This window comes from Diospyros lotus, chromosome 12 (genome assembly GCF_014633365.1).
Source record: "Diospyros lotus cultivar Yz01 chromosome 12, ASM1463336v1, whole genome shotgun sequence".
NCBI lineage: Eukaryota > Viridiplantae > Streptophyta > Magnoliopsida > Ericales > Ebenaceae > Diospyros > Diospyros lotus.
The window spans coordinates 22450900-22464880 of NC_068349.1; the positions used below are offsets into that span (position 1 = coordinate 22450900).

At 39.8% G+C, this 13981-nt stretch overlaps 1 protein-coding gene across 1 annotated transcript; it reads left to right on the forward strand.

Moving 5' to 3' along the window:
* Positions 1-9870: 9870 nt before the first annotated feature.
* On the forward strand, positions 9871-12562 carry LOC127787166 (WAT1-related protein At1g43650-like). Its single transcript, XM_052315069.1, has 6 exons — positions 9871-10109; positions 10316-10495; positions 11260-11521; positions 11736-11894; positions 11989-12140; positions 12229-12562. The coding sequence occupies exons 1-6, from the start codon at positions 9916-9918 to the stop codon at positions 12401-12403; spliced, it is 1122 nt and encodes a 373-aa protein (XP_052171029.1). The 5' UTR covers positions 9871-9915; the 3' UTR covers positions 12404-12562.
* Positions 12563-13981: the final 1419 nt, after the last annotated feature.

The following is a 13981-nucleotide window of genomic DNA, read 5'->3' on the forward strand; positions in this document are numbered from 1 at the left end:
AAAAGTAGGTTTTAATGCTTATTTAAATAAATATGATGATTAAGATGCTTTGAGACTTAATTTGAAGTGACTCATGCAAAAATTGAGGTCAGGCACGTAAATCGAGGCGATGCACATTTTTTGAGGCATCCTGAGTTTTGTTCATCAAGTGAGTGGTTTTTATCAGAAAACTCATGTGTTATGTTTTGCCTATATTTAGCATGGTATTTATGATGGTTGCAAAATCATATGTAATTTATGCACATCTTGTCATATATGTACATATATTGTTACATTGGTGGTCATGATTTTCATATGACATGATGTTATTGGCATATTGATATTTGTGCATTGGGATGGGGTGTCGCCCTGATAGTGTAGCCATAATCCTCTAAGAGCAGATGATGGAACAACATCAGGATTATCTTGAAAACAGGTCGGGATTCTACTTCTGTGCCAGGCTAGTGAGCCAGGGAAGTTACACTGGGGCATATGATTATTTATGTTATTATATCATGCATTCACGTATCATGTTTTTAAACCCTCACTAGAAGATTCATCTTTTAATTGGGTTATACCCTGGAACATTCAAACGTTCTAGTTAGGATTTGCAGCTATGGCAAGGAGATGTTTGAGATGTAAGGGCACGTGATGACATAATTGACAGGTTCGACGAGTTGTTCTGGTATTTGTTTCTTCATGAGGATTCAGGATATGTTTTTAGTTATGTTTAGAAGTTTATATCATATTGATGAACATGTATAATTGTTACGGTTTAAGTAATTTTAAGGTATCATTAGATTGTATCTGAGGTGCTTAGTTGTTATCTCTTGATGATAAGTCCCCATGTATATAAGTATTTGATGATATGATGGTATAGATTTTTATGTTGTAATTAAGTGAATTCAGTTATGTACCATATCAAGTTTAGATTTTAGCTTCCGCATTCATGATGATTACCTGTCTTAGGTTATTGATTCTTATTTTTGTAACGCCTCCTCATCTCAAATAGCATGGTAGGTTTACACCTAGTAATCCAAGAGGCGTTAGGAAACCCTAGCAGCGAAAACGATGGATCGAACCTGCCGAAATATTTGAAGGGTTTCCATGCAAGCTAAATATGCACAAAATTTCTGTTAAATTAACATGTAAGTCCATCATAGCAAAAGAAGTACAAATCTCCAAATATTTACAATACTTTCGAATAGCGTTACATAAAATGAAAAAATAATATTTAAACGTCCATTGGTTCTTTCCCGTGTGCCTCGCTTGCTTCCTTAGTCCCTGGCACACCAAACATACCTGGAACGCAGAACGTTCCAGGGGCATCAACCCAAGTTAGATATTGGCATCTAAGTGAGATGTTCTCAAGAAATAAATAGCTCATGTATGAAAATGCAGGTATGCAAAAATGAAACCCCCTTTGTGGAAGTCATGCCAGGGTGTTGCAATCACCCCCGCGCACGCCATGCTCACCTCAACACGCATATGTGACTCCGCGAGTCACTCATGGCGACCACTAACTTGCCACAAACATCCACATGTCATGAAATGATGAAATAAGTGGAATTACATGCCAAACAAGAGAAGTAAGTGATCATGTCCACATATAACACATATGAATCAAAGGATGATCAATATGAAGAGCAAAAGATGCAGAGAACTACTCACAGTTGCTGTTTTTTCCTGTTAGCCCTTCGATTTAACGAAATTTAGCCCTTTTTAGCTACAGTTATATACAGTACGTATCACCAAACTAAAATATTTTTACATAGGATTATATACAATCATTTAGGGAATAAACCATAAAACTTTCAGAGAAAAAGGACTAGGCACGCGCCATCACGCGCCCTCACACGCCGAGCCCTTGGTTCTTACGGAATTGTTTTTCGATGTTTAAAACGGCCATAACTCCTTCATTTTAACTCCGATTCGACTTTCGTTTGAACCTACGGACTCCCATTTCAGTGTACTACGACCCTATGGAAAGAAAAGTGGCTTACCTTTTTGGTCTTTTCCTCGTTTTTAGCAATCTTCCAATCTGGTCACTCTTCTTGATTTCCTTTTGTTCTTCCTTCTTTGGATTTCTTTCCTTTGCTTTACCTTACTTAATTTCTCTCTACGTGGACCACTCTCCTACCCTTTTTATAGCCCCATCATGGTTTCACCTTAGCTCCTTTGGGTTGGTATTTTCCTCCTTGTCATAATTACCATCTTTGAAAATACTCCCTTTGATTCTTTCTTCCTTTATAAGTTTTTCTTCTCCCAATCACTTTCTTCCACTTGCCCCTTGCATGCCCACTTATTCAAACCTTCTTATCCCTTACTTTTAGTGGCCCAATAGGATGCTTACAACTTTCTTTACTTGGGAACTAAGGATAGAAGTAATTATGGCTTAAGACTTTTGCGTACCAATTATCCAATAACATCTCACCAACTCAAAGCTTCTTTAATAAGCCTTCATTATGTCTATTGATCTTCCAACAAGAGTTTACCACGTCAAACTTTACCAATAAGCTTTTACCATGATATTTACTTTGTACTTTAAGTCCTCAAAGTCATTTTTATTTGCATACCAATCCAAAGCTTCCATTTAAGCACATTTCACTACATCTCTTTTTTTTTGTCTTACATCATATCCAACTCCTCATTAGATTTTTTTTGGGATATTACAATTTTGGTGTGCTAAGAATGTAGAGTGGGATTGTCGGGAAATGATTTATATTGAGTTTATGTTAAAAAAACAAATATTCCCAAAATTACTAAGTTACTTAACGCCCTTGAAAAGGGCGGGGCGTTACAGGTAGACCCGTGCGCTTGAGGGTGGGTAGACCCGAACTCTTGAAGGCGTTATGATTTGGTGACTTTTAAAGTATGGCTTAAGTTTTTGAGTTGTGGTCCCCAATGTAAGTGTTAGCTTTTCGATCTTCTGGTAATGCAGGTCGGGCCCTCACAAGACCCTATTGACAAAGTACACCGACTGTTGTGATTTGTTTTCCTTCCTAACTAGTACTACGTTGAGGGCTTTTTCAATGACAGAGAGGTAGAGTGAGAGTTCTTTCCCGGGCTCCGACCTTGAGCGAATGGGGGGAGCTGCTAAGAAGCCCTTAAACTCTTGAAAGGCAGCTTCACATTGTTCAGACCATTGGAACTCTGCCAGCCTTTTTAGGTATTGGAAGAAGGGGAAAGCGCTATTAGTTGCCTTTGAGAGGAAAAGGGATAGGGTTGTTATTCGGCCAGTCAATCTCTGGATTTCCTTCATACTGTTGGGGCTGTGCATGTCCAAGATGGCCTTACACTTGTTAGGATTTGCTTCGATTCCTCCACTTGTTAAAATAAAGATGAGAAATTTTTTGGCTTGTACCCCAAACACACACTTCTCTGGATTGAGCCTCATGTTGTGTCATCGGAGTTGGCTGAAAATCTAGGCCAAGTTCGAGCAGTGATGCCCGCTTTTCGATATCTTGGCCACCATGTCATCTAGGTAGACTTCGATGTTTTGGCCAACCTGCTTTGCAAACACCTTGTTAATTAACTACTGATAAGTTGCACACACGTTCTTCAATCCAAATGGCATAACCCAGTAACATAAATTAGCATTCTCCGTGATGAACACTGTCTTCTCCTCATCGTCAGGGGGCATTCAGATCTGGTTGTATAAGGAATAGGCATCCATGAAGCTCAAGTATCTGTAGCCGAAGGCCCCATCTACAAGTCGGTTGATGTTGGGCAACATATATGAATCCTTTGGGCATGCTTTATTCAGATCAGTGAAGTCAACACACATTCTCTACTTGTCTGGGGATTTTTCACCATGACCACATTGGCCAACCATGTGGTATATAACACCTCTATGATGAATCTGACCCTAAGGAGTTTTGTAATCTTCTCAGCCACTGAGCGTTGTAGTTCTTCTCCTAGCTTCCTCTTCCTCTAGGTGTTTGGTCTAGCACTTGGGTTTAGTGCTAGCCTGTGGCAAATGAATGATGAATTAATTACGAGCATGTTGGCAGGTGTCCAAGCAAAGAGATCAGCATTCTGTTGGAGCACACCAACTAGCCTCTCTCTCAACTTGTCTGACAACGTGGAGCCGATTTGGGTAACTTGGTTTGGGTGAGGACCCAAGCTTACAAGATGAAGTTCCTCTATGGGCTGGGGATGACTATCAGAGAGCTCACCCTGTGGGTCTAACTCAGTCATATGCACACAGTGGTGCGGAGCCTAGTTGCTAATGCTCACGGCTTGACTACTACTATTGGTAGCAAGGTTTCTATTGTCATCTTTACCAGGTTCGGGGCTTCGAGCCCTGAGGCTGTCTTGGTAACACTGTCGGGCTTCCTTTTGGTCGCCCGTGAACGACTCTGACCTCAATAGCTAACACCGGGAGCTTCATGGCCAGGTGGGGGGTTAACATAACTACACCCAAAGTGTTGAGAGATAGGCAACCAACAAGTGCATTATATGGCATTTGGTAATCAACAACCAGGTATCGAATGCTGATAGTTTTGACAAATGGAGCCATCCCAAACGCAGTTAGCAGATCGATGTACCCCTTGACACGTAACTGTTCTCCTGAAAAACCAACCAAATTTCTGTGGAATGACCCTCTTCTGGGATTCCCATCCTTTTCAAAGTCGACAGATACAACCAGTCAGTCGAGTTCCCTTGGTCAACGAGCACCTTTTTCACCAAAAAATTGGCGGTGACGACCTAGACTACCATGGGGTTGTCAAGGTTCTGATCAATCCCCTCAAAGTCCTTGCTAATAAAAGAGATCACTAGATGTGGGGCTATCATCTTTTACTTCTTTTTGACTTTACTTACCGACATTACTGCTCTAAAGTGTCGCTTTCTTACCGAGCTCAAGTTTTCCCAACCCGCGAAACCTCCAAAAATTATGTCGATGACCCCTGCTATCTGCTCAGTTGGGGGCGATCTAGAATTCTACCTTTCATCCACTAACGGTCACCTCTGGGGGGCTGCGACTCCTTTGTCTATCCGGATTACCCTGTAGGGACTGCCTTCAGTCTTTCCTATAAGTGTACTAGTGAAGATGGGTCTCCCTAACTAGGCATTCGATCTGGTCTTTCAAAGCAACACACTATTCAGTTGTGTGTTCAAACATGAGGTGATAATCGCACCACCTGCTTGTATTAATGTTACGGCAAGGAGGTTGTTGCTCCTTAGTGTCTGGGAGTGGGATAATGTAACGCCCCGCTCCCACTTACGGGAGTTACTCGTGAACAATTACCCGAACTGTTCACCTGCCCGGTCTGAGATGAAGGGCGGACTATGTTTCAAGAAGAAACGCCCTAGGTGGGAACTAGGCTTCGTCTGGCCCTTCGCTTACCCAGGATCCATAAACACCCTAGGACCTCGCGAGTTTCTTATGAATGAAGAAATAACCCGCTACACCGCCCAAGGGCTTCAAGATGCTTCTTAATGCCGGGCTAAACTAAGGGGAAAACTCATACTCGGAAAAATCCTCCAATTTTTCCAACATTTCATCGCTCGGGGACTCCTTCGGGGATTTTATAGTTTCTTCTATAGCCCAAAATCTCCCAAAATTGGGCCCTATTATTTCCCCTTTTATTCCCCTAATTTTTGAAAAAATTTTCCCCCTTTTTTTTTTTTTCGCGCGCGGGCCCCACGGCCGGCTGGGCCCTCCCTGGGCCCGGCCGCGCGCTGCCTGGGGCGGCCGCGCGGGCTGGCCGCGCGCCTGCCGCGCCCGGCTGGCCGCCTGCGGCCTGCTGCTGATGCAGCAGCCCACTGCTGCCCCTTTTTTTTTTTTTTCTCTTCTTCCTTTTTTTTTTTCTCTTGGGGCTTCCAAACCCAATTTCTCTTTTTTTTTCCAGAAATTAAAATAAATAAAATACCTCACTTTTCTTCAAATTTACCTTTATCTCTCCACAAATAAGGCTTAAACAAAATTCTTGATGCTTCCACAACACACATCAACCATTCACTAATTTGCAACAAAGCTTACACAACCCCTTGATGCTTAAATCCCCTTTTATTAAGAATGTAGCTTTACAATATATTTGCTACATCATACATCAAAAAATAAAAGTAATTTACAACATGCTTAGGCTTCCAAAACCCAAGCTAAATTACATGAGTTCCTTAGGGTCTTCATTTCATCAAGTATGCTTAACCTTCCAAGATCCCTTCCTTCTTGCACATGAGATACCTACATGGTGAGGATAAAAACCTCATGAGCTATTAAGCTCAATAAGGGTGCAATGACAATAGTATGAACATGAAAATAAATGTGATGCCAATGCATGTATGCAACATGGTTAGGGCTTCCACATCCTCACAACCACCTTGGTTTGAGGCTTTAATCTACCCTACCCCACTCAACCTCATGGCCATAGGTCCTAGCACAAACACATGCCAATGCACACATAGAAATCATGCGTCATACTTACAACTTGCAAGCCACCATCCCATGGGGCTATCCCTTACCTTTTTCCATTCTTTGAAGTTTCCACATGCTTTAACTTCAAGGCCTTCATTGCTTTCAACCTTTGCTCTTTCTCAAGAAACCCCTTAAAAAAAAACATAAGGTAGCTAAGCCACCATACAAGAAAGATAAAGGATTTCTCTTTATTACTATAAGGTAGAGACCTTACCTTTGCTTTCTTCATTTCCTTCTTCCTTTCTTCTCCATTCTTTCCTTTCTTCCTCTAAGCATTTGGCCAAAAGGCTTAGCCTTCTTCTCTACCTCCCTTTATATAGCCAAAATTCCCCTTTAATTCACTTATTTTATATCCATGGCAAGAATAAATCTTAGCCCTAGGATTTCACTTAAGTTGGAAGAATACATCCTAGCCTTCCATAACAAGCACAATCCATGTGCTCTTGTCTTCTTTAATCTCCACCATTAGATTTCTTTTACTTTGAAGACTAGATCTCAACCATTAAAATCCCTTTACATGTGGCAATCCATGCCACTTCTCTTGAATCATCTCAACCATTAGATTTTTAAGACTAAATCTCCACCCTTGGATCAAGTCTTCCTTTCCATAAATACATTTTCTTTTCTATTTATTTAATTTGAGAAATTTTCATGCCATCAACCTTGAAAGACATAATTCAAGGCTTTTCCAATTTATTAAATCCCCATATTTCAAGGCTTGATCCCAACCATTGGATCATGTAGTCTTCCAATACCAAAATTAGCCATTTCTCATATATTTAATTTGACTAATTTCACCCTATCACATGAGTGACCACTTGAGAGACATGTATAGTTTCTTTCCCATTTAATTTAATGGGTCCATTTTCCATCATTAATGCTTGACCATTTTTCATTTCTTTTGCATTTTCCTTTTTATGCAACATAATCATGTCTCCCATTAATTGCAAGAATGACCATATTCCAATTTCTTTTGCAATTAATTTGATCTTTATTTATCTTGGACACCACTTTGCCAAGTGTCACTCCATGCCACCAACCTTGGCTTCCAAGACTAAATCTAAGCCATCCATGTGGCACCCCCATATAAATATACCAATTAATTATTTCCACTCCCATAATTAATTTCCTCATTTTCTCATAATTAATTCCTTTATGGAATTTCTCTCCAAAATTACCAAAACACCCTTTGTGAATTTTCAATCCCATTTATTTCCACATAATGCAAAATGGGAACTAATTCACTTCCATATTCAATTTCACCTTGGAATTATCTCCAATGTACCAAATTACCCTTTATTGGACTTCGCTATCCAAATTACCAAAATGTCCCTCTCATAGGGCACCCTCAATCTCAAGGATTCAACACCTTCTCAAGGGCATTTTTTTGGAATTTTTCTCACTTTCTTTCCTATTCTTTTAACACCTGTAACACCGGGTGTTACAGATAACCCTTGAGTTGTAAACCTCCTGAAAAATCCAATCTTGCTTGGTTGTGAAGGGAGTATAAATATCGTAGCGCAATCGAGGTGGCTCAGGTATCCGGGCTGGCTCCATTCGTCCTCTATTGCAATCTCTGTTTTTCCATCTTCAACTAAAGTCTATCTCAGGATGACATTGATGCCCTGTAGAAGGCCCCGGCTAGTGAACTGGTTATGGCCGAGTATCATTATGCTAGGCGGCTAACACCTCTTTCATCTTTATGTAACTCATATCTCGTTGCCTGAGATCGTGTAGATTGGTGGGGGGATTTCAAGCTAGCGAGACAACGAAAGACCCGGGTTCTAGCCCAACCATGATAGTATGTAGGGAAACTGTCGTGCTAAGATCCCTGATTTGAATGGACTCCTAATTGAATCTGCTCAAGAATGCTCGAAATGCCCCGTGCTCACCTTGTTTAAAGATGATAAGGCTAATCGACGTCTTAAGGTGAGCTTGGCTGGTGGAAAAACGAGTGAGAAAATGGGTGGCTATCTCAGAGAAGTTGTGGATAGAATTTGGTTCTAGGAAGGAGAACCGCAACATGACCGACTTCTTCAATGTGTTGGGAAAGACTCGGCACATGATCGGGTTCATGCCTCCATTTGGTAGCATCACAGCATTGAACATGGTGAGGTGCTCCTGAGGGTCGGTAGTGCCATCATATAGCTCCTAGGTACTGGCAAGGTGAAAACCATCTAGCAATGGTATAACCATAATGAACTCCAAGAAGGGATGGCCCGAAGAATACATGGATGTAAAAGGTGGTGGAATAGGGGTATGGGTAGCCTGGTAGTGTTGGTGACAGCTACCCCCTACATCGTTGTCAACCCATTCACTACGTTGGTCACACTACTGATTTTGGGTTAACTCAGTAACTTGGTTTTGAAGCTATTGGATGGTTTGGAGGAGAACCTCTATGGTGGCTGGATTTTCTGGAAGGTGGTTAATGTTTAGGTTTTCTAGGTGAGGGACACTTCTAGTTCAAGGCATGGAAAGATAGTTGAGATTGGTATGGGATGCTTTGGTGAGATTTATGGGCTATGTAAGTTTTACTGAGCCCCACGATAGGTGCCAAATGTTCTTTTCGGCCTAAAGGGGTGGTCGGACGTGAGTTTGCAATGGCAGGGAATGGACTCCGACGATCGGTACGACGGGGTGTGGCTAGCACCTGCAAACATTCCGATGCTCTAGTATGTAAGAGATTAAAGTGATAAGAGTATCAATAGGCTCGAAAAAAACATAACTTGACTCTTGATAGAGTTGGTTTATATAGAAGGAGGAGGGGTCCTCCTGCATGCATGCTGGCATTGGGCGTTGCAGGGTGATGAGCTGGATATCCGATGCCGACGGGACTCCTTGATGGTGGTATGGTGTCAACGGGACCTTCATTAAATATAGATGAGATCTTCCATAAATGAGGATCGGATCTGGTGCGGGCACGGGAGTATCCAGCATACAATGGTAATGATGGCTACAGACTAGCATAGGGCCAAGATTTGGTCGAGATTGGGCCTTGGGCCGAGTTGTCTTTGGGCTTTCTGAATTGGGCTAGGCTTGATTTAAACTAGTACAATCCAGTAACTAACTTTAAGCACCATAAAGTAGAAGCACATTTATGTAAAAAATAAGAAACAAAATGACATGTTGCAATTTTGTGACAATAACCCATCAACATATTCTTGGTAACGTCCATCTCCAAGCATGTAATATATGCTCCCTAATAGTACGTAATAGAATGGTTCTTTGATTTACCACACCTTGTTGGTGCCAAAATTATTATCCTTGTCGTAATTTTAGAAATGTCATTGTCATGTTTGTGCTTACAGTTGAAACGTCAATTGCTCGTCGGTGCTACAACTTGAAACAGAATTTGCTTCGCCTGGGTTGGCTTTTTCTCGTACTCTGATGCTTAGTTCCACTACGCAAGCATATTTGTAGTGGCTGAGGCTCGTCTTCCACTTCTATTAATACAAAACCCACAAGATCAATTAAGCTCTACCTAAACAACTGTCTTCCTCCATTAACGTGTGCGAATGGACGAGGTCGCTGTGAACTTGAAAACCTGGGCCTCCTACGTCGCCGCGGTAGTGGTTCAGGTCGCCTACGGTGGCGCGAATATCATAGTCAAAATAGCCCTCGCCAAGGGAATGAATCAACAAGTTTTACTGGTGTACCGCCATGTGCTCGCCGTGCTTCTGTTGGCGCCTTTCGCTTATGTGCTGGAAAGGTATGCATGCGCTGGGCAATCACCACTTTTATCAATCCTAGGTGTCAGTGCCGTACCAGATATGTAAAATGCTAGAGTACTGTTATGAATTTATCACTATGATGAAACAGTAATAAGTGAACAAGTAAATAACTGATCAATTGAACTGATTCATGCTTGCACTTAAAGCTATGGCATGGTTAAATTTTACCTGGAAATGGGTACAGGAAGCAGCGGCCTCCGCTCTCATTTTGGGTGATGGTGAAGATATTCGTGCTGGCTTCAATCGGAATCACCATCCATCTTAATGTCTTCTATGCTGGTTTAGGATACACTTCTCCTACGGTTGCACATGCTTTGAGCAACGCTAGCCCTGCTTTGACCTTTCTCGTGGCGGTTCTTATACGGTACAATATATCAAACTACTTCCCAACTGCCCATCATTTGTTATGTTAGTCCCGGCTGGATTAAGAATATTTGTGATCTTGTATAAGAGTTATTTTGAATTTTTTAATAATATAAATAAATATTAAAAATTAATTAAAATTTATATACATTGTTTGATTTTGATATGCAAAATCACTAATTAAATTTTTGTATTTAACTCTAGAAATCAAATCTTTTTCGATTGATAATATAGACAAGAGAAAAATATTGAAAAACGTAAGAATTAAATAAACAAAAACTGTGGAGAGTCTACACTTATGTCCTACAAATTAAAAAGTTACAAATTTACTTTTGTTTTCTTTTTTAATGTTAGATCAGTGTGGATTCTCCAGATAAAATTTTCATCGTCCAATGAATTATATTATCAAATTGTTCTCTTAAAATATCGTCACTTCTTACTTCTTCTTGTTTTTCGTTGGATTACTGATTTACACCTCACAATTTATTATCTAACATTAAAAAATAATTTTAAAATCCTATTTTTTTAGGAGCTACATACATAAGCGTTAAGTCGGCTGTTGCTAATAATGGAAGACAACACTTCTACTACTTTTAGCACCAAGAAGAACATGTTAATTAGCAGTAATTTTATAAATAAAAGTAAACAAAACAAGAATGATGTGACACTAACATAACATTTCTGTTGTATAATTTTTTTATTGTTAATATATGATCTAATATTATTAAATCACGGGTAACAATAAATCTGTGTGTCCTAATTAAGGATGGAGAAAGTTGAGACCGGGAGTGCAAGAGGACGAGCAAAGTTGGGGGGAGCGTTTACTTGCATTGCGGGATCGCTTATCTTCACGTTTTGGAAGGGAGGGTATCTATTCAAAAGCATTCTAGAGAGGCCACTCATCCACGTGCATGAGTATGACACCAAAGCCGGAGGTACTGTTGTCCCTAAGCACCGAAACTGGATGAAGGGCTCAGCTCTCATCCTTACCAGTAACATTACATGGTGCACATGGCTTATTTTCCAGGTAGCGTGGCGATCGAGTACATTCTGTCGAAAACAAAAAACAATGTTCTTACAGAATAGTGACATTAATTATAGGACTAGCTAGAACCCCACCCCGTTTCACCTAATCAATCTTTACGAGAATTTAATTATATACAAAACTTGAATTTGAAAAGATTAATGGTATTCTTAATTGCCTGCAGAATTTTGATAGAGAAAATTAACTCACTTGACAGGGTATTGTGTACAAGATCTACCCAGCTCCATTGTCGCTCAATGCGTTGGTTTGCTTATTTGCGTTACTGCAATCTTCTTTCCTTGCAATTTTCTTCTGCAGAGATCCTGCCTTATGGAGGTTGGAGTGGGATGTCCAGCTTTTGGCCATCATCTACAGCGTGAGTATTCATTCTCCTCTTTTCAGTCACACGTTTATGATTGCACAGTACATGCATCTTGATGAACAATGAAACAAATGAACTTCTGCAACAGGGACTTGTGACTTCCTTATTGGCGAACAACCTGCAGATATGGTGCATTAGTATCAATGGACCAGTTTTTGCTGCAATGTTTTCTCCACTGTCACTTGTGTTTGTGGCAATATTTTCAGCAATTGCATTTGCAGAGCGTCTTCACTTGGGCAGGTGAGCTCCAGAACAGACAATTTCAAGCCCCAATCCCTTCTTTTCATGCAAATTTTCTTAACTTCTGGTTCCGTTTGTTCTTACCCAGCGTGATGGGAGCGTTTGTGATCATTGTGGGTCTTTACTGCATGCTCTGGGGGAAGAGAGCAGACAATCTTGCTACAGAGCCATTCAAGAATGGAAAAGGTTTTGATGGGGATGACACAATGCAGATTCCTGAGACTACTAATAGCCCCTTGCCAATAACTAGTGAAAGAAAATGAAAGTGTTTCTTCTCCTCCTCCTTATCATTAATTGAAATCGGACTTACTTGAATTCACACAGTGAAATTGGGTCGAATCTTTGTAGGTTGAATTACTAGTTCGAAAATGAAATAATGAAATCGGAAATCGTTCGTTTACCACAGCGTAAAAGCCACACTTCACAAAGAATCTAGTTTGAGAGTTTTGTTTCCTTCTAATCAAGTCGAAACACAACACACAAGCACTTTTTCTCTTTCGATCCTTTTTTCTCTTTGGAATTTCATCAACACATTCATCAGTATATATCACACATATATTTACTTGCATGCACAAGCATGCTTATGCCATTTGCCCACTTCCTCCACACTTGGAGGAAGTGGCCTCAATTGCTAAATGACAGTTATTCTCTCTACAACTACACATAGCAATTATAGATCCAAATCTAGATTTGGATTCAGAGCCCATTATGGACAAACCAACTTGGGTACATAACTCGAATTTACTACATCTCTCACTTACACACAATGGGCTCACATACTCATATACTCTCATTTCTCTATAAGTTCTATATAGTTAGATAAACAGTGTGACCAGCATACTCTTTTCTTCAAGAGCTTGTTGATATACAACTTTTAAGTATATATATAATAGGTTCATTATTCAAGTAGAGTCTGTATGTTATACCATAGAGCTATCATGTCACATTTAATCACATTGCGATCTCAATTTCATTCATCACTTGTTCAATAAACTCTATATTTACAATTATAATTCAACGAATGATTATAATTGTTTGACCTGTGAATACATCCAAATGTGACTCAAATAGATCTTTCCTTCTTCCTGACATTTTTCCATCATAATTCAATCAATTTTCTGGATATGCTCCATCCAATCAAATCATACATGGTCTTTGGTAGCATTCCAAGATAGCTGTATCGAATAATAACTTCTAGAAACAGTTAGGTCAAAGGATATTTTACGAGATCCTTGTGACCTTGAAAGTCTCACACAATTAAAAGTAGAGATCTATGTCTTTTGTACCCTGTTTTGGTCAAACTTCACACACATGGTATAAAACATGTGCTTTGGTATTATTCTCCTTTTCCCATAGAGCATATGTCTTTTGTTTTATAAATATCATGAAGGTAATAGTTCAAATACACTTAGTATCTAACTTGAGTCCACATCTCTACTTTGTACATATTTGTTAAATAGGACTCTCACCTCGCATTCTTAGACAAATAAGGTGAGAAATGGGATCTTCACCTTTCGACTATCTTTTATAGCCTCACCTTGATAACTCATCAAGGCAATTTTGTTTTAAACTTGAGCTCCCATTAACTTTCCTTTGTGATATGTTTAAAACTATCTTTTATCAACGCACTACTTAATCATAGATGTGGTTGCTTGCGTGAGAAAGCCAACCATCCATTTAACATACCTTTAATTCTTACACTCAGCATTGCACTTAGCATTATGCATAAAGCACTGTACATATGTGTGTACTAAAATACAATTGGCATTAATAAAAAATAACATGAATAATTTATTAACATAAATTGAAAAAATAATATTACACGTCAATGTTCACAAAAA

Bases quoted from the DNA above. Each gene is read 5' to 3' on its own strand.
- LOC127787166 (XM_052315069.1), top strand. From the start codon at position 9,916: ATGGACGAGGTCGCTGTGAACTTGAAAACCTGGGCCTCCTACGTCGCC. The intron at 10,496-11,259 runs GTACAATATATC...GTCCTAATTAAG, and splicing joins CTCGTGGCGGTTCTTATACG to GATGGAGAAAGTTGAGACCG. The intron at 11,895-11,988 runs GTGAGTATTCAT...CTTCTGCAACAG, and splicing joins TTTTGGCCATCATCTACAGC to GGACTTGTGACTTCCTTATT.